Below are 21,239 nucleotides of genomic sequence, written 5' to 3'. Positions count from 1 at the left end.
TTTGGTAGATATTCGTTTTCGCTCTTTCTGAACCGAGCGACATCACTTTCATGCCAATTCATAAACTTTTTTGAAGGTGGGAGGGTCCCTTTAAAACAAATGCGTAAACGAAACATGGATGCAATGCAGAGCACATTGATAGGTACCCGATTACCGCTGACTGTTTTCACGTGTTTATTTTGCTTACCTGATACCATTGTTTTTTATTCGCTCAGCAATACGTTACCTTTCGGGTTTCAGACGACCTAACTTCGTGTCCTGCATATTCTCTTTCACGTATTCTTCTTCTTCTTCTTCTTCTGCATCCCGCCGCCAGCCCGCTCAGGGGGGCGGCGGCGCAGGCGGGTCGAGCGGCGGCTCGGTCCGCCCGACACCCTCGATGAAATCGACGACCCTCGCCGCCGGGCCGCCGAGGACGTCGACCAGGCGAGGGTCGACACCCCAGCGGCGGCGGCGGGCCGCCTCATAGGCCGGACAAACGGTCAGCAGGTGCGTCACGCTGTCGGGCTCCCCGCACGCGGGGCATTCGTCGTTGGCTGCCAGGCCAATCTTGTAGAGCGTGTCGCGGGTCAGCGGTGATGTGCCGGTCCTCAGCTGGGACAGCGTCACCGACCCCCAGCGCGCCAGGGAGTCGTGGCCAGGCGTGGGGTCCGGGTGCGGGTGGGCAGCGGTTGTCCTCCGTCGCGACAGCTCCCGGACATGGCGCGTGACGGCGGCCCGCGCACTCGATAGGTCAATCGGTGCGCTATCTTGGTCGCCCGCCGCGGCCTCGCCAGCCAGGCGGTCGGCGGTCTCGTTGCCGTCCAGCCCGGCATGGCCTGGCACCCACTGGAGCACCGTCTCGGTGCCGTTCTCGGCGAGGGTGTTCAGCAGCCTCCAGACCTCGGCGGCCAGAGCCATGGTCTGGCTAGCTGGGCCGCGGCCGAGTAGTTGTAGCCCAGACCTTGAGTCGGTGAGGAGGCGGACCGACTTGATTGATGCCAGCTCCCCTTCCTCCAGGCCGGCCACAGCCGCGAGCGCCTCGCGCATGGCGGTCAGCTCTGCTCTCAAGCTGGAGCAGACCGCCCCTGCAGGAGCGCGCACGGTTTCTTCTTTGTTGAGGTGGTGAAACTGGATCAGCGCGCCTGCGCCGCCCTGTTCCATCCCGCCGCGAGCCGAGCCGTCCGACCAGATAGTAATATCCGGTTGCGGGAGCTCTGCAATGGCTCGCAGGGCAGCTTCCCTGCGGACTGCAGGCGGGTCCGACCGGCGGGTGGCCACGGGCAGGTCTACCCTGAAGGTGGTGCCGCCGCGGTGGCCCAGCCATGGCGGGTCACAGCTGTAGAACGCCATGGGCTCCACCGGTAGCTCCTCGATTCCTGCCTCCTCGGCGAGCCACTTGCCGACCCTCCTGAGGCACGGTCGGTGAGGGAGTGCTGCAGTCTCGTCTGGTGGCTTGGGCGGTGGTCTTCCCGCAGCGGTGGCGTCGTTGCATGTTCTTTGCCATGCCTTGTAGGCTCGGTGTTGGAGGCGCGGCTGTACCTCCTCTCGGAAGAGGGACTTGCCCGGGTCGCTCGGGGGCAGACGGATTACACGCTGGTACTCCGTGCCTGCCAGCTGTAGGGCCCGAAGCGAGAGTGTCGGGAGACCAGCCTCGGCCAGGAGGGCGTCCTTCCGGGTCGCACGTAGGCAGCCGGTGATGACGCGGGCGCACTTGTTTTGCTCGGCTTCGAGGCGTCCTCTTACCGACGGGGCGGCGTATGTCCCGAAGACGGCGGCGCCGTAGTCGAATAGGGCCCGGATATAGCCGATGTAGGCCGCTCTGATGGTTCGGCGGTGGCTTCCCCAGGTCTTTCCGGCCAGTGCCTGTAGGCATCGCCTCCGTCGAGACATCTTAGCTTTCAGGTCGTCGATGTGGTCCGCGAAGGTGAGTTGGGGGTCAAACTTGATTTCACGTATTCTCCTGTTGTTTCTGTCCTCGGGGCGTCAATCTGTTGTTTCTACCTTTCGTCGTCCTCACTACGCGACGTCGAACTTCTGGCTGGACGGTCACCGGTGTGTGGCAAGAGAACCTCCTAATCGTAATGAAGCAGGCTCCCATTCTGGGTGATCGTAAGCTCAGCTTGGTGGTCTGTCTCTGGGGACGGGAAAGACTAGTGTCATAGTGTGGGCTAACAGAGGCCAACGTGGGTCCAGAAGCTGGCACTGGCCATCAGAGCTCGGCACCTGACGCTCATAAGCCGGTGGGCCCATTAGAAACCGATGTGGTTCGCAAAAAATGTGTGCGTTCGTAACAAATTGCTAAGATAAGGTCAATGTTCACTGTTCAGGTCATTCGAGGGCATCAGTTGTCCATTTCGCTCGATGTATTCTCAGAAAATATTTTTTCAACGTTTTACCTCTTCCTTGCACGAACAGAGGAGCAGAAGCGCATACCAAATAAGGCATGGTTTCCTTATAGCCGTACCGGGAGCAAGATTCTTAGATAAACGGAAATAAGTCGTTAAATTTGAACTCCGATAAACAGCAAAGCATTCATGAGAGGCTGAAATCGTAAACAAATGACCGACTTAAAAAAGGTGTAGCGGGTCCAAAAACTAAGGTTTCAATCTTTGTATGCTTATTACTGTCTGGTGGGGCAATTTATGGGGGTTATAAACTAATGCAAATGGCAAAGGCATGGGTCGGATGTTCTACTATTTTTATTTATGTAGTGTTAAAAAAGTTCATCAGGTTTCAGGGCTGTGATGAAAAATAAGTGGCCTAAATCCGGTGAGAAAACAGGATTTGGGGAACCCTAGGTTTGGCTCCTTGAGTCCCTGCCCCCCTCCCCCCCCCCCCAGTGAAAATCTTTAGACGAGGCCCTGCTGGCATGTCATTTTCTAATGTTGTATGAACAGGCTTTAACACGCGCAGTGGAAGGTGGGGGGGGGGGCGGATTTCGCCCACCCCTCCTGTTTTTCGCCAATAACTCGCGCCACAAACAAAATATTAATGTGAAATTTTGGCTACCTGCCCAGAATTGAATTGCGGATCTTCTCGTGCAAGAAATAAGAAAATCGGTTCACAACTTTTCTAGTAAGAGCGATGTAAAGTCAAACATCCTGCCGCCGCGGCGGCGCGGCGGCCGGCGCTAGCCGTTACGCGCCGCCTGAATTGTAGACTGTGCCGGGGCGGTACGGTTCCGTCTTTACATCGCGCTCCTTACCGCTGATTATATTAGATTCGCGTCAAATTTGGTGAGAAGACTGAGAAATGTACAGGGAATCATATGGTTAAAGAATTTTGAAAATCGGCCGGTAACAACTTGAGTTATGAGTGTGTAAACACAAAATTGTGATTGCCGCGTTTCCCGCGTCGGCCGATCCCGCTTCAGCCGGCGACATCTTACCCCTAGCAGGCTTCTAACTGCCATATTTATTGTTGGATTAACTAGAAATTCACCTTACATACTCACAAATGTTTGGTCTTTCGTATAGTCAAAGAAAAAAGAAAATCGGCCTGTAACTTTTTGAGTTATCGGCGTGTAAACGCAAAAAAAGTCGCTCATATGGCAGATTTGACCACATTTGACCTCATTTGACCTTGAAGATATTGACCTAGGGTCATGAAATTCACACACAACAGAGTTCCCCATGGCCCCCACCTACCCTCCAAATTTCGTCTTTCTAGCTCCAGTGGGAGCTGAGATCTTAGGGGGGGCGACATCCGCCCCCCCCCTTCCACTGGGCGTAGTACTGGCAACCCTTCCACTGCGCGTGTTAAAAAATAAATCTGAAGCAGCGCAAAAAAAGATGTATCACATTGCTATAAACGCTTGCAATTCATTATGTCCCTGGCGGAAAGTACCTACCTACATTGCAGCCGAAATCGAATTCCAAACATTGATCATCGTCAGCTTTAGCGTTTCGAGTCTATTTGGCCCGATATAGGTAGGTATATAAGGAGTCCAAGGCCAAAGAGTATACAATGCAATCATCATATACATAAACATAAACATCATAAACATAAGTAGTTGCCAAAGAGTATACGATGCAATCATCTTTCTCGTGGCTCTCGTTTCCAAGAAGCTTAGGTGCCTGTGACAACAGCTAACTAACATAGGTATGTACCTAGTTATGATAAATCAATCCATAGAAAACACCGGTCTTAGAAATCGCCCAACTCTCCCAAACACCTGTCACCTTTAAGCCATAGTACTCACGCTCTTCTCAATTCACATCCTAATTGTATCACACTACCGTCGGTGGCTGCTGCGGTCCGCTCCGCCCACCGTTTGTGGAATGGACGGCCGGCGCCACCGGGCGTGTGCCAGTGCCCTCGAGGGAGCGCGGGCGACGCCGTCTCCCCACCACCGGCTCTCAGTCGCGCTCGGGCTGTGGTGTGAGGAGGTGACGTCCATCTCCGGAGAGTTGCGGGTCACGACAGGTCACGGCTGGTTTGGGAGCCGTCCGAGTGGGCTCAGTTGGAGACGGTGTTCTGTGACGTGGGAGCGTGCAGAGGAAGATATACCTTGCAACTGGAGAATTGGAGGAAGATACGTCGCTACTGGGGTTGACTGTAGGAGAGACCGCACGGCTCATGGTTCTGATAAGGTGAGTTCACATGGCAAAATTTGACTAAGGATAGGGTTTGGTGTGTGTTATAGCCATATAGGTGATCTCAGCAAACCTATCGTAGCGTAAACTGTCGGCACTCGGCAGGCAACCGTCTACACTTTATATAGACATTGTTTTCAACGTCTTCAGACTCGTTAGCGTAATTGTTGTTGTTATTGTTATTGTTATTGTTAATTGTTAAGTCATGAGCAGGTATACATAACTTGTATCAGCATTCATCCTAACCGCACCTAGAAATCGATGGCTTATAAATAAACTAAACTTGAGCAGATCCGGGCAGAAGCAATCGATATCGTTGAATGGCATTGGTTGCGCGTTTCTGGAGCTGGGGGCACCGCAAACATGGGATAACTGATAACATTGCAGTCCGACCGACATGTGCCCTGGTTACCGCACGAACATAACCCGTAGGCCGTAACCCATCGAGACAGCAGGGTTCTTGAGATACTTACCTATTGGTAGGGTATCGGTGCAATAATGCATCCATTGTGCATTATGTAATATCGGCACGTTAATGCATGGGCGTTGTGCCTTATATAATATGTAATGACAACTTCGATCTACCGGGCATACCAGTGAAGGCCAGTCTACTTGTTAAAGTTGATTGACGAAAAATGACAAACCTTAATTATTAAAATTGCTTAGCTCTCGTCATGCATCCAGAGGAAGTCTCTAAAATATCTCCCGTTGGCGAGCTATTAGCCATTGTAAGCAAAGCATGTCACGGAGAAGGTACGATTAACAGCAAGCTCATCCCGCCTGATTTGATAAGCAACCAATGTCATCACCGTTCGCTTTCGCCTATTTTGGTATGCCTAACCAGTTGTTTGCAGGCGAACATGCACAAATTGCATACCTATGTTATGTAACTTGTGAGCATTCACATATAAATGCCCATGGGGAATTGTGCAGGTCTCAGGCTGGTGTGTGACAATACCGCTTAAAGAGGTGCGGCTCTCCAGCAAAAGAGTGGTTGGTTACCCTATGTGCTTTTTTTGCATGTCCGGAGTCACCGGTATTGTATTAGGTAATCAACGGATAACTGATAATGTGCATATACAAACACACGTGTAGGTATACACCGATCGGTGGCACCGCCAAGCAGGAATGGCTGGAAAAGGATTCGCAAGTTAGTATTGTTAGAGTGAGGACAGTTAGTGTTAAAGGTTTGTGAGGGAATGCTTGACGGTGCCAATCAATCAATCAATATGACAACCAGCGCAGTCAGTAGTCCACATCTGGGCGCCATCGCTCGGCCCGACACAAGGCTATCTCAGCCCCCAACAGGCCGAGGCCCACCACCTCAGACAGCCGAACGCACCAGATATCACACCCGTTATCGGCCCGTGTCCAGGACCAGAGACAGCCGCAACACAAATTCCATCATTGTGGCCCATGAGCGCCCGCAACCACACGCCATCCTGGCCGCGGCCAGCGGTTCAACGTCCAGGCGCAATAGCCCAGTCCCGATGTTATCCCTGACGGCGTAGGCCCGTCGTCGACAGTCAAATGGTCCGGTCGGGCGCAGCCGACCGGACACCGAACTCGACCGGCCGTCACGCCCGGCCCAGGCCAATCCTAGTTTAAGAGGCGCAACGTCATTGTTCCTCGTAGCGGCACCAGGGGGCCGGTAGTCGCATACCATCCAGGCCACGGGTAGTGTGTCCTAGGGCCGCCGCACTCCCCAGCAGGCGGAGGCCCGCCGCCGCTGGCAGTCGAGCAGCCCCAAGGGGTCAGGATGCCGCTGCCGACAGCCGAGTAATAGTTAATTTAAGTAATAATTTAAGTGTAATAGCTTTGAATGACAGAGACACCTGTAATATGAGTCAATAGAAATGAGAAGAGGGTTCGTGCACACACTTCGGCAATGGTTTCAACTACCGTGTTTTCAACGACGTATTCATCAATGTAGATGGCTTATTGTGATGTTGGCAACCAACCACTTCATACCTGGATGGCCGTACTCATGGGTTAGAGAAAATGGATCTTGAATCTGATCCCACAAATCTTGGTTTCGTAGGTTCGCGATTGGGATCCGGCCAGCTCTTTCAGTTTGGCGAGATACATTGGGATCATTAAGTACCTACCTAGAATTTGCGTCTAGTGATCCAGTGAAATGATTAATCCTTACATATTTTTGTGAAGACAAATGTGATCCTGTCTACAGAGAATTGTTGCTGCAATTCACGATTATTTTTTGTGTTTTTTGTGATCAAATATCACAGTTTACAGTTTTGTGGCACTTATTGACACAAAATTACCTGCAAGGATTATGATTTCCTAAGTTTCCTGTTGTAGGATCCACTCTGATCATGGATCTTGATCATCCTTGATTTGTTATTAGATCCTATGAGATCTTGATCACAGATTTGCTACGTAGGGGAGAGTGGGGATAACTGGGACGCGGGAGAAGTGGGACACCTTCAATATCTTAGTGACCGATTGGACAAACAATTTTGTTTTTGCATATTTTCTCATGAATTTAGTCGGGGCACGTCACAGCCAAGCGGTTTCCTTTTCCGGTTGCCTGTCTCTGAGATATTTAGTTAGGGTCTAAAATGTGATTTTTTGGCATTTTACTCTAATTCAATTTGCCGTTTATTCAGCGACGTGAAATGTTCAGGCCGTTCACCTTTGGATATCAGTGAAGTCATCTTAATTGTGCAGAAACACTTTTTTATGTATCTGTTATACTTTTTGTGTGGGGAACCAGCTGAAATAAAAATGACGACTTGGGGAGAACTGGGACAACGTGTCTAAACCCTGTCCCAGTTCTCCCGCATGCAAATGCATGGGAAATTTTTCCAGGATACTCAGTGCTGTCAGTGTAATTCAAAAAAAGATAATCGAGGTGATTTCTTTAGGTGTCAACTTTAAAAACACCTTCTTCTTCGTGATGGGTCATCAAATTTTTATTGTATTCCATTTAAATCACATTTCTCGACCAGTTCCAGTTCTTCCCATCATCTGTCCCACTTCTCCTGGACGTGTCCCAGTTCACCCCATTGTCAACCTTTCCTAAAATTTAAATTTGAGAAGTAACACGTGAACAAACACGCATAAAAACAGTAAGGAATGAAGAAGAAATAAACCGTTTACCAGTAAATGCAATCAATTTACTTAAATCTTAAATATTCTATTTTTTTACGATTTTTCAAAGTTGACGTCAAAATAATGTCCCACTTCTCCCCAGTCTCCCCTAGGATACAATGGGGTCATAGCATAACATGCAGTTTGCTCTGAGATCGACTGAGATAAAATGCCTCTTGCCTAGCCAACTCTCGGTTCCATGCTATTTGGTGAGCAAACATCCATTCACCATCCTAGGCATGCTTCTCTAGCAATATGTAGGCATCCTGATGTTTTGCTTGTTGGTATTCTGCCAGAAGCATTCAAACATCGGTGCCATATTAGCCTGTAAGCTGCGTATTAGCAAGGGCACGGTTCGTTTCAAATTATTTTATGTGCCTATTAACTGAAACATATTAACTTATGAAATTAGCATGTATTAATCACAAGAAACCAATTTGTACAAAAGTCACAGCTTAATAAAGATTATGATCTAGCAAAGATAAAAATAATTGACCTTGAGTCATATTTTGTGGTGCTCGTAAGCAGATTAGCAGTTGCTTCTCTATGTTGCGTGTTCATTTATAATTATTGACGATTATTGGTGACTTTATCTGGATGTCAGTCGCAATAACCAATAACCATGCCTACGTCGTTCAGCGGGTGTTTTTTTATTTTTATGCCTATGTCGTTCAGAAGGTGTCATCAATTTCGTTTAGAGGCTTAGCGAAGGGCGACATACCACATTACCTGTGCCTCTCATATTACAAGTACTTGCCCTTATATCTATCAATTTCCGTACATACCTGCGTCATTATTTGATCATAGGTACCCATTGGGAAGCAAAAACTAAGACTGTGATGAAAAATAAGCAACAACTAATTACCCAACACGGAACTTTTTATTTATAGGTGGGTGATTTAAATATAGAAACCCAGCATTATCCAAAAATATGCGTGATATACCAAATACAGGTCGGATTGGTTTAGTATGGGCGTGGATCTATCAATGCACCGAGAAATCGTATCCTAATGAAATAACTACCCCAGGCCATCTACTAAGCTGTTTCGACATGGAACTTTTTAGGGTGTCATCTGTTGCTTGGCATTGATAAACCAGGACATGACCTCCATTTAATGTTCATTTTATTTTGCTGTTTTTTGCCAGACTTCCATCACGCTTCCTACGTGACGGAATGGAAAAATCTGTAAATCAGATATATCCTATCGGCCTAAAACGAACCGTATCCGCGTTCCCTGGCCATACCAGCACATTACTCGTCTATAACTGCAGTCACATGCTGCATTTGATACACAATCACCTACTCTCTGTTGGGATGCGTTTCGAAGCAAGCATAAAGATACTGCCTACCAGGGTTGCGGAGTCGACGGATTTTCGGCGACTCCGACTCCGACTCCGACTCCGGCTTTCAAAAACCAGCTCCGACTCCGACTCCGACTCCGGGCAGAATTGTCGACTCCGACCGACTCCAACTCCCGACTCCGACTCCGCAGACCTAGCAGGGCTGCAGAGTCGACAGATTTTCGGTGACCCCGACTCGGACTTCGGCTCGGGTTTCTAAAATCGACTCCGACTCCGGTCACAACTGTCGACTCCGACCGACTCCGACTCCGACTCCGACTCCGCAGCCCTGCTACCTACCTACTCATAAAAATATGACACCACATTGAATGTGTTTTCCTTATATTGTGCCTTCAATATTTCAAATGATTTTTTTTTCAATTAATTTGTGCGTATAAGTAATAGTACCTACTCGTAAATGACGCTTTGGGATTCCATTGCGTCTGATAGACGCCTTTTTAGGCATAAGGCCGAAACTAGACACTTTTTGTGACGTTCATTTGAACATTTTATATCCTAAACGACACAGGCTTCAATACCATCAAATCAAAATAGGTAGCCAAAACTGGCTAGAAAGTGCTTACCTCGTAAGTTGTAGGTAGGTCAAGATACATGTGTCAATAATGAGGAAAAGGTTTCAAACCGTCTTCCCAGTGAAGGTCAAGATATAAGATGAAACTTTCAGTTCATTGCATTTTTATGCAGACCGAGGTGCGTGCTAAAAAAAAATATTTATGGCCAAGTGCAGGTATGCTTACAATTTACATGCTTAATTCGAGCACCTTGCTGCACTGCCTTGTTCGTCTCGCTTATCTACTCATTCTAGGAAATATTTTTTGAGGTCAGTAAGTAATGCTTGCTCCCTCCGACAGCGGTGTTCGGATGAAGGCCCAGTTAGTAAGCACGGTTTTAACAGATATTACTTGTTATTCAATGACCATTCATCCAGCTCTGATAGGATGCTGCAGAGAGATGCAGAATTCCAAACTAGCATTTCATGTGCCGTCAAATCGATTCTGCACAGCTGGTTAGCGCTGAAGGACATCCACTCAATGCTGATATGATACACAATTCAGATGAAAATATCTGAATACAATACACGAAAGTCAGCCCTACCTCTTTATGATGATGGACGATTCTACGTACTAAAACATAATATAGTTACCTGAATATAAATTAGCAGCCATCATGAAGGCCAACCTGCCTCTACTATTCACCGTCATGATCGGAATACAAATGCTGTTTGCCAGTCACCTAACTCGCACAATTACCGTACCATATAAAACACGGACTGTTGTCAGCCCTTTCGGTTGCATCACCAAACTGTCTGACATGGTGCTATGGGACACATTTCATCATCAAACAAAGCTTCACGGGCGGCACTGCCTCATCAACTGTGCAAAACTCCTATAAACGACTAGCACAAAGCGTAGCGGCTGTTCAGCACCGCGCAAACGATCACTGGGGCAACGAAGACGGCGGCGGCGGCGGCGTCTTTCCGTAAGTGGCCGCGAGCGCCGCAGTGCTGTTTGTTTGGTTCCCATCGAGCGCATATGTCGGTGTATACCTCACCGCTCTCAGATTAGACGCCCAGCCGACCCGTAAACACTGTTGGCGAATGGCTGCGCCGTCTCGGCAGTAACCGTCGCTGTCAATCGCTGTTCCATCTCCAATCTGCTGCTGTAGTCCGGGCGCCCAAAAACCCCAATTCATCACCAATCTGACTGCTGTGATCATCAAAACCTTGCGCGCTTGATTTTCGCTGGCCCGCTAGGCCTGTCTCGCGAAGCATCCCCTCAGCAACGGGCCAGTTGGGGCAGGCTGTGAATATTCTTGTGTGTCGCAAATGACGCTTATTGTTTTCTTTTTCTCTTTCTTCACTGTTGTCTTCTGCTCATTAAATTCATGTAGCACGTAAGCAGTTCCGGTTTAGCGCTTTTTTAACGCAATCATCCTCTCCTTCATCTTCCTGATCCGTTTATAGTTGCTTTCTTGTCTGCGCCTTCCTCCTCTTTGTCCGAGTTGGCGTTTTGCCGAGCTGTGTTTTGTCCCGCCGCGATGCGCCGTGAACGAGACGACAGCCGCCTGGGTCGGTCGCTCGCCGTGAAGGACACGCCTCGCCGTCTCAAAGGCCGCCTGCGAAAATGTCACTCGCAGCCAGAAACAACAAGCTCCGTCAGCTAGGAGACGACAGCAGAGGCAGCTCTGTAAGTCAACGCCTGTTTCAGCGCCGCGAGCTTTCAGTCAGCCACAGAAGCGACGGCCTCTCGCTATTATTAGCTCGGCCCGCGGGTCACAGATGATGTGCTAAGGCCCGCCAGCCCGAAGAAACAAAAGAGCAGCGCTTGAAATCCATCACTGTCATTAGCATATTGTGTGGGGTGAGTGGAGCGCGAACGAACGCCGATCAATCAGACGAAATTCACTCGAGACGCGATCCTTTATCGATCGTGTCACGTCAGTTGTCAGTTGGGGCTCACGGTCAATCCGGCGAGATGTGAGTCCGGCACGAGTTTCGGCGGAGTCGGTCGTGGGGTCGCCCCCCATGGCCCTGAGGTCACGACCTCTGCTCGTGCTGCGCACAGCGCTCGTTCCGCCCCATTGTGCACCGGTACACGACTCGCTGACGGCTGTCAGAGTTAGCATCTCATCGGGGAAGCATCGGTAAGGCACCCGCAGACTGACTAGTTATATAGTCGGTGAGGACCGACGCCTCAGTTCATTGAACTGCCATTGAAAATTAGGGGTTCTGTGGAAACGTACCCTGCTCAAGGGTCACAGGGTCACCCCTATTTTGGAACAGTCGTTAGCGTTCTTCACACAGTTCCTTTGTGTCGTTGCAGGTTGATTTCAGTTGTGAAGGAATTAAGTATTGCCTTATTCAATCGCTGTCCAACTTCTGCCATGCATCTGTCATAGATGTCCACTCGTTCAATTAAGCAAAGGATAACAAAGTGACTCCGCAAGCCCACTCATTGCCGTATATAGCACTGGTGCATTTTTATGCATCACTGGTCTCGCAAACATGGACTGTTACCTACTTATAGAGTGGCATCCGCTTCGTACACATTCAATAAATGAGTCAATTGTGATAGATAGGTATTTACATCTTTGCTGTTCTTATATCCCTAAGCGGGGGAAAGGAAATTTTTGGTAACCTTGAAGTTCGTTAGTAGTTACCTCAGATTCATTAAAAATTATACAAATCACACAACATATTAAGTAAATTAGTCGTATACTCAAGCACACATTGTTCGTTTAAGATATTGTACCCATGGGAATATATAAACATAATAATAATTAAAGTTATAAGTTATAACGTCTTGCGGTGTCTCTTTCTTCAAGCTCGTCAGTATCATCAGTCATAGCAGTCCGCGGATCATTAAAATGACGTTAATAGAGATGCGTCATTTGGCCGCTAACGTAGCCACCACACTTCCAAGGCCGACATCACTTCTGGCATTATGAATTGATCCCGACGAAAAGCGAATGAATCGCTGCCTTCAGGTTCTGACGTGGGACCCCACCCGGCACGACGCATGTGTCGCCGTGACGGATAGTTGGTAAATTGAGCTCGTGGTGGATCAACTGGGCCGCCCTAAGCTGATTGAAATACCACCGGGCTGCAAATAAATGGCGTGAAATTCTAGCATACTGGCCTTAGATATTCACGGTGATGAGTGAGGTGCCATGCCAATTGAAACGCGCCTGGAGACGAGATGCTCATGGAAGTCATGGTTTTGATATAATACGATATTTACTGGTATGGGCTATAAAGCATCGCGAAGGCTATTACCTGTCCCATACAATAATGCCAACGACATTTCACTGAAAAGCGCACTTGGATTTCGGGATGTACCTATATGTTTTCCTAAAATGGGCACGTTAAATACCTAACTGATCACCGCGCAGTGCACAATGCACATATGCCTCAACCTCAGCATATATACGTACGTAGCTGTTACCTTATATCGTATAGCACAATATCGCGTCCACTGGAATTAAAAAGTAAATGTTATTTTACCCAGATCTTACATATAACATTCAAATCACTTATACCGCAGACAGCTGTAAGTACATACGCAGCTTAGTGGTTTAACTAAGGTCTTCTATTGCCTTAAATTACGTGTTCTCAGCAGGGCATATTTTAACATACTGACTGCGTCCCATTTTGGGACGCAGCCCCCTGCCTTTGGGACGTAGCCCTCGCGAAATTTGGACCACTGCGTCCCACACTGAAATGCCACGGTTTCAGCCGAAAAGTGCGAGCAAAAATAAGTAACATGCCTCGGTCTTTTACTTTGTAAAAGATGTTGGCTTTCCGATTGCTTTGTGCCCTGATTTACTATGTACCTAAGCACATACATGCCCTCTCCAGTCCTTGTGCCCTGCCCTACCCTTGGTCATACACCTTATTATGTTCTTCCCTACTATACCCCTAGGATATGTGCCCTGCCCAGTGCCCTGTCCTTAGGTCTTGTACCTTGCCCTGCCCTTTCTTCAGGCCCTGTGCCCTGCTCTGCATTCAGGCCCTGTGCCGCGCTCTGCCCTGCCCTCAAACACGATACTTTATATATTCTGCCTTGAATTTTTTTGCGGTCTTCCCGTTTTAGGCTCCGTGCCCTGCCCTACCCTAGTTTGAGGCCCCGTGCCCTTCTCTGCCCTCAAGCCTTGTGACACGTCCTGCCATCAGACCCCGTGCCGCTGCCTTGTCTTCAGGTACTGTGCCCTGCCCTGCCATCAGGCCTTGTGCCTTCCCATGTCCTCATGCCCCAATGCCCCATGTCCTCATGGGCGCGGGACTCCCGCGCCCATCCTCGAGCCTAATGCCTTGCCCTGCCTCAGGCCCTGTCCTGTCATGTTCTGCTTCCAGGCCTCATGTGCATTGCCCTGCCCTTAGACCCTGTGCCCTATTCTGCCATTAAGCCTTATGCGTTGTATCGCCCTCAGGCCCGTGCCCTGCCTCGCCCTAAGTTGCTGTGCTCTGCCCTGTTATCAGGCCTTGTGCCGTCCAATGCCATCTGACACTGTGTCCTACTCTGCCCTCAAGCCCTGTATTCTGCATTGCCCTAAGGTCTCGTGTCCCATGCCCGCCCTCAGGCGCTGTGCCCTGCCCTGTCATCAGGCCCTGTGGTGTCTCCCGCCCTCAGGTCCCGTGCCGTTTCCCGTCCTCATGCCCCGTGCCCTTACCTGTCCTCAGAACCCGTGCTTTGTTCTGCCTTCATGCCCTGAGCCTTGCCCTGCCCTCAGGCCCCATACCCTGGCCCTGTTTCACCGGTGATAGCAGCACGCTGCTATTACACGTGTCAAATTGGGTTTCCATGGAGACATCAACAGGGCCATTGCTCAAACACTACCACAAGTATGACGTCAGCTCGCGGAATTTGATAGCAGCGTCCGTGAAACACCGCCCACGTCTTGTCATACCTTCGGGGCCCGAAGGTATAGTATGACAAGACGTGGGCGGTGTTTCGGGCCTTGTGCCATACCTGTGTCTTATGTCTTGCTCTACCTTTAGGTACTATTTCTTGCCCTGCTCTAAGATCCTGCATGTTGCCCTGCCATCAGGTGTGTTGATCATCAGGTGTTCTAAGGCCCTGTGTCTTGCACTACTCTCCGGCCTTGTGTAATGATAGCCTCAGACCTGCGCCTTGCCTTGCCCTCGGACCCTGCATCCTACCCAGCCCTCAAGTATCCGTCTTATCTTAGCTTCATGGCCTGTGCCTGCCCTGTCCTTAGGGCTCAGACTCTGTGTCCTGCCCTTCCCTAAAGTCCTGTTTAGAGATGTCAAGTTGGAGCCCGCAGGCCCCCCGGAGCCTGGCCCAAAATCCGGCCCTACAGGGCTTTTGCATGCACAATGGATTGTATCATTGTTTTGAGGTACCTCATCGAAACGCATCGACTGATATGCGACATGATCTATCTTGGTCACGAAATGACCTTAATGTGAGGTCAAGTTCTGACCTTGACATTTCGAGGTAAAAATGAGAGAAGAACGATCGTGCAAACGAAAATTCTCTACCTTTTTTAGTTCAAAAGCTTTTCATGAAACCTATATTGACAAAAATTGTAATTTTACTCGTTTTTGGCTATGGAGCCTCAACCGTTGATCTCAACTCAATTCCGACGAAATATTGACGAAAGAGCTGTTCAAGATATATCGATTGCTTTTCTCCTATCGATTGCGCCCTCCTAGCTATCATAGTTTTTGAGATACCGGCACGTTTTCCGAAAAAATATCGCATCATTGCGAAGTTTCACATTTGATGGCATACGGTCAGATCATGGCCGTCATGGCCGTCTGGCCATAGGAGGATATAGAGGGGGCCACGGGGCCATGCTCCCCCCCCCCCCCAAAGCGCCCGGAAATGGCACAAAATCGACAGATTTCTGGGCATAATAATTAAACAAAGGAACTTCCATTGGGAAAAGTTTGGGTTATATTACATGATAGGCAGTAAGGAAGCGAAATCCGAAGCATCCAAAGCATCCGTTCATCTAAAGCATTAATCTATGATGGATTTTTTATGTAGCTTTAAAATCCGATGATTTCTTGTCACAACTTAGGTGGGTACTGTTTGACCTTACGTCATCTAATTATTTCAAACACATAGCATCTTCAATGCAAATTGGCAATGTTTCACACGTCAACCTCTATTTTGAATCGATTGATAAGGGTGAAAAACGCATGAAGAGACGTATGTATCACATTTTAATCATGTGCATATTCATTTTTATTCTCTAAGCATAGGTAAAATTTGGTGCGTCAAGGGGGTCAAACACGCCCAACGTCGTTCAGGAAAACGAGTGACTAACAACAATGTAAATGTCATTAAATCGCCGGTCCGCCCTTTGAATGCGGATAAAGAACGCACTACGACTGGGCGAATTTCGAGACTGGCCAAAAGCAATCACAGCCCTCTCCCAATATCCCGCTTGCTGCCCCTCCACCAGCACAGTACACAATGTATCTGTACATTATCTCACTTGCATTATATACTATTTCGCTTGCAATGTGCCCTTTCCGATCAAAGCATGTGCCCTATGCCTCCTATGGGACGCAGTGAAAAATCCTTAAAATATGCCCTGGTTCTCAGTGTCTACAAATCCTGTAAATAAATGACACTGTCAGACATTATGTGGTTCGTCCGATGATTTTGTGGTGAGACAAATTTGATTGTGAAATGCATCTTAGCATCTGAAATATCCCAACATTGTCCTAAGCAGTCACCGTACATACGTCAGTAATCGGCTGCTTTCATATTTCAGCAGCCTCCTAAGATCTGCAAGAAATGTCCTCCGATTTGTAACCAGACGGCATCGACAGCTCATGAGAAATGATTCGTGGAAACCTGCATGATCTCACGTAGTCGGCACCTGGTTGCCTATGCGGTTGGCAGTGACCAGTATGCACTAGGCTTCCCCCGACGGTTCAGCACGTGCGCTAATCGTCTCGGTCCGCGGCGCATTACCATTATGTAAACAGCCCTGTGAACGGCAGTCGGAAGCATGGATGTACCTGTTGAAACGTCCGTTTCTTCACTGTATTTCTTATTTTATTTTATTTTATTTTATTTTATTTTATTTTATTTTATTTTATTTCACAGTTCGCTACCCATCCACGGACACCGTGGCTATTCCGGGTAGTACGTCAGCAGTACACAGGGAGTAGCACATATACCACATTCGGTGACAAACCATGCTCCGTTCACTACACGATGCACTATGTGACCTGAGCGCTCAGCAGGTACCGGCGCAGCTCCGACTTGAAGCGGGGCAGGCCTAGCTCACGCATATCATGGGGCAGTTCATTGAATTCCTTCACGACAGAATACATGAAACGCCGCCGTCCCGACTCAGTGCGAATGGCCGGGGTGTGAAGCTGCTGTACTTGCCTCGTCTGCCGCGAGTGCAGCTCACCACGCGTCACTGTCAGCCCATACAATGTGTCTGGATAGCCTGTCAGCATGATCCGCTTCAGGAGCATAAGGGAGTGATACCGGTACAGGTTGTGCGCAGACAACCACCCCAAGTCCCTAATGACGTCACTGATATGCTCATGCTTCCTTCGACCCGACACAACCCTCGCGCCAAAATTCATCAGCCTCTGGATGCGAGCCATCCGTGTCTGGTCGCAGGAACCATAGACACTAATACAATACCGGATCACCGATACAACCAGCGCCTCCACGATCGTTACAAGCGCCTGCCGCGGCAGGCTATGGCGACAGTGACTTAATCCGACGAGCATGCCGGTACAGCGCCGAACGACATCGTCAACATGTGAAGCGAACGTCATTTGCTGGTCGAAAACCACTCCCAGGTTCTTCAAACTGGGGCAGCCGGTGACGGTGGATCCCATGAAATGAACGGAGATGGTGGGTAGTTGTTTCAGAATTTGTCGTGAGCCAAATACTATGAGTTGAGTTTTGTCTGCGTTAATTTTCATGCCATTTTTGCAGAACCATTTCGAAAGCGAGTCTAAGTTGAGCTCCATCGACCGGACAAGGGCGGCACTGTCATTGGGTCGTCCAAACACTGCCACCTGACAGTCATCGGCGTACTGGACAAGACAGTCACTGTGTGGAAGCGAGTCATGCCTGTGCAGAGGCAGATCGAGCGCATAGACGGAGAACATGAGTGGGCCCAGGGCCGATCCCTGGTAGGTTCCGATCGGGTTCAGTAGCGGCTGTGATGTGACTCGTTCGCCATCTGGTGTCTGAATCAGGACTCGCTGGTAGTGGTCTGTTTATCTATGCCGAATTACCAACCTATATTTCACTTTTCCGTTTTGCAGCACTCTCCACCTGTCATTAAGGTTCGAATGGAGCATTACTCTCCCCATCGTGTATCTTCACATACACGCGGTCTGTCACCAAGGCTGTCGGTTTATTGCAGGTGGCCGGCAATGACTCCGTGGAGGTAGCCTGAGCGGCTCTTCGGGAGATGACCAGCTCTACCCTGGAGCTGATTTATAGCCAAAAGTCGCCCAGCTATGGCACACAGGTATGTGCACATATGACATTCATGCACATATTTATCCGTATCACACGGGTATGTCCACACATGGAATTCACGCATAGACCGTAAATCAAAATATGTCGCATGCTAACGAATATTTAGCTTTACCATTAGTCAAATAGTTATGTAAATCATTCTGGAGATCAACGATACAGCTAAACTACCATTTGGAATGTTGCAACGAATTATTACCATTTATATGTCGCTAAGCGCTTGTCGCCTAAAAGCATCCTGGTTCATGTCGTGGCTAGTTGTGCTTGCCACTTACATAATAGGTAAGATACAGTTCTACCTTTATATGATTGATCTGTACACTGCGTACTGACCACCGCGGTCGCCGACTGACCGGGCCGGTCGGCTGTGTCCGTCAGATCCTGGCCACGCTGGCCGTCTCGCTGGGCCCGCTGGCCGTCGGTCTCGGCAAGGGCTACAGCTCGCCGGCGATCGCCTCGCTGGCCACGCCGGCCGAGCACGGGGGGCTGGCCATCAGCGCGCAGCAGGGCTCCTGGGTGGCCAGTCTGTCGCTGCTGGGCGCGCTGGTCGGCGGCCTGCCCAGCGGACTGGCGCTGCGGCTCGGCCGGCGCCGGCTGCTGGCGGCTGTCAGCGTGCCGTTCGCCGCCGCCTGGTGGCTGGCCGCCGGCGCCGGATCGCTGGAGGCCCTGTACGCCGCCGCCTTCATCAGTGGCCTGTGCTCGGCGCTCGTGGCACTCGTCACGCCCGTCTATGTCAGCGAGATCGCGCAGCCGGCCGTGCGCGGCGGCCTGTGCGCCGTCACGAAGGTGGCCTCTAACGTCGGGCTGCTGCTGAGCTTCCTGCTGGGCGGCGCGCTCGACTGGCAGCAGCTGGCGCTGGCCGCCTCCGTGGCGCCGCTGCTGCTGCTGCCCGCCTGCTGTCTGGTGCCAGAGACGCCCAGCTACCTGCTGCTACGCGGCCAGGAGCGGCAAGCGCGCGTGGCGCTCCAGTGGTTGCGCGGCCCCGGCGCTGATGTCACTGAGGAGTTCTCCATACTGCGGGCGAACATCCTTCGCAGTGAAGAGACGCGTGAGACTCCCACCGCGGGCGGCTCCGGCAGCGTGGAGGCGCGCCGCGCGCTGCTGCGGCCCGTGCTCGTCACCTGCGGCCTGATGCTGCTGCAGAAGTTCTGCGGTGTCAGCGTGTTCAGCTTCTACGCGGTACCACTGCTGTCTCGGACGCTGAGCCACCTGGACGCGCACGGCGCGGCCGCCGCCGTCGGCCTGCTGCAGATCCTGGCCGGGCTGACCTCGGGAGTGCTGATCGACACAGTGGGCCGCCTGCCGCTGCTGACCATCAGCAGCGCGCTGATGTCAGCAGCGCTGGCCGGGTTCGGCACGTTCGTGTACGTGGTGCAGCCGTGGACGGACGCAGAGCGAGCCGCTCTAGACTGGGTGCCCATGTCATGCGTGCTCGTCTGTCAGGTGGCGTTCTCGCTGGGCGTCGGCCCGATCTCGTGGTTGCTGATTGGGGAACTCTTCCCGCTGCGGCAGCGCGGGCTCGGCGCGCTAGCCTCCTCCGTCAGCTACGGCTGCGCGTTCGTCAGCGTGAAGACGTTCGTGGACCTGGAGCGGGCGCTCGGCCTGCACGGCGTGTTCTGGCTGTATGCGGCCGTCTCGGCCGTGTGTTTGGTGTTTGTGCTGGTGTTTGTGCCCGAGACGCGCGGCACAGAGCTGCCAGAGATGGAGAAGGCGCCCTCCTGACGGCCACAGACGCCCGCGACGGGACGGGCGGTAAACACAGAGTGTGTGGTGCCGAGTGAGGGCAGGGCGGGAGACCGCGCCTGTCGCCGATCGGGCAGCTGCGAGACGCTGAAAGCACTGCTTCTGAGACAAAAATACAGACACACAGCGAACGGTAGCGTGAACATGAAAAGGTGGACCTCACAGCATGTCACTCAGGACATTGATGAAGAGATGCAGTGTAAAGTGTTCATGAGAAAGGCGTCTATTTAGGTCGAGCAGTGGTGATTGATTTTCAGACATACCTTCTAGGAACTGGCATGTGTCGAGCCATCGAGATAGACTGCAGCTTACATATCGCTGTCACCATATTCATGTTGTTTCGTACAAATATGCGCTTGCATATCGTCGTATTGATGTCAGTCGTTCAATCTTGAATCTGCATTGGATATTTTGACGTTTTGGTGTATTTCATCTGAGACAGCCGTCAACTATAACAGATGTGTTCCGTCTTTATCGAGTATTTCTGCCCACAGTCCATGACAAATGCCATCATTTGCATCTGGTTTGTCATTGTGAGTAATGCGAGCGTGCTCAGATAAACAGTCTGGTAGAAATGCGGTAGTTTCAGTCAAGTTTCAGTAGTCTTTTTGTTAACCTTTTCCCATTTCCCGCTGACACAGGCGGGTCATTTTATAGACAAGTATTACGTAGTCGTCATTGTTCCCTGTCTTCCACATTGTGCTATCTACCTCGTGAATGTTTTGTAGCTGCACACGCGTGGTCACCAAACTCACCATGGCGAACGTTAGACCATTAGGAAGATAGCCTTTTATTACCCGTTGAGCGCCCGTGTGTCGTTTGTTTTTACTAATATGCCTGTGATGTGGTGTGTTTGTTTTTGAGTCCCATCTAGTGGCCTCAGTGCTGCGTAGGGTCGATGGGGTGACGGACCGATCGATATCAGTTCGCTGATAGCTGTCGATCCTGAGATAGTTCACCGCCCTGACGAGCGTCCCAGCGTCAGTGTGTACGTGATGAATGTGGTGGATGTGGTTCGTATTAGTGAGAGCGCAGTTTTCGGTACTGTCGAACGGATAAGTGGGTCTTGTTGAATATATGAAAAAGTAGTGGTAAAGGGTTTCAGACTGAAGCAGCATGTACAGTGCAACCTAACGCTCTGCTATTCAGGTGTTGAAGCAGCCCTGTCGCAATTTTCACGATTTCTCAGAACGCGGTAAAAATACATAAATTGCGTTTGGGTTTAATGTCCTTGATTGTCAGTGTCAAAGTGCGACCAGCCATTCACCGAGTCTTACAGGTGGCAGGCCAGGTCATTGCTCAAGAAGGCCGTACAAAACACCGGCTTGGTCTTACTTAAAAGCTCGACATTTCGCAAGTCACGGAACCTTCCGTTTCGTGAATCAATACGACGAAACACTTCTAAAAGCTTATTTCTATTTACCCATTTTCTCTACCCAGCGGCCCCAGTCGG

The 21,239-nt window shown here is 50.2% G+C and overlaps 1 protein-coding gene across 1 annotated transcript; it reads left to right on the top strand.

The window, feature by feature from the left end:
- Positions 1–4,292: 4,292 nt before the first annotated feature.
- LOC122375361 (facilitated trehalose transporter Tret1-like) lies at positions 4,293–20,882 on the top strand. The gene is made up of 3 exons (XM_043354713.1): positions 4,293–4,574; positions 17,928–18,035; positions 18,422–20,882. Exons 2-3 carry the CDS (start codon positions 17,976–17,978, stop codon positions 19,763–19,765), a joined length of 1,404 nt encoding a protein of 467 aa, XP_043210648.1. The 5' UTR covers positions 4,293–4,574; positions 17,928–17,975; the 3' UTR covers positions 19,766–20,882.
- The last annotated feature ends 357 nt before the right edge of the window (positions 20,883–21,239 follow it).

This window comes from Amphibalanus amphitrite, unplaced genomic scaffold, assembly GCF_019059575.1.
Source record: "Amphibalanus amphitrite isolate SeventyFive unplaced genomic scaffold, NRLGWU_Aamphi_draft 001823F_arrow, whole genome shotgun sequence".
Lineage (NCBI taxonomy): Eukaryota > Metazoa > Arthropoda > Thecostraca > Balanomorpha > Balanidae > Amphibalanus > Amphibalanus amphitrite.
The sequence above is the reverse complement of the archived record's forward strand: the minus strand, read 5'-3'. Positions and strand labels throughout refer to the sequence as shown.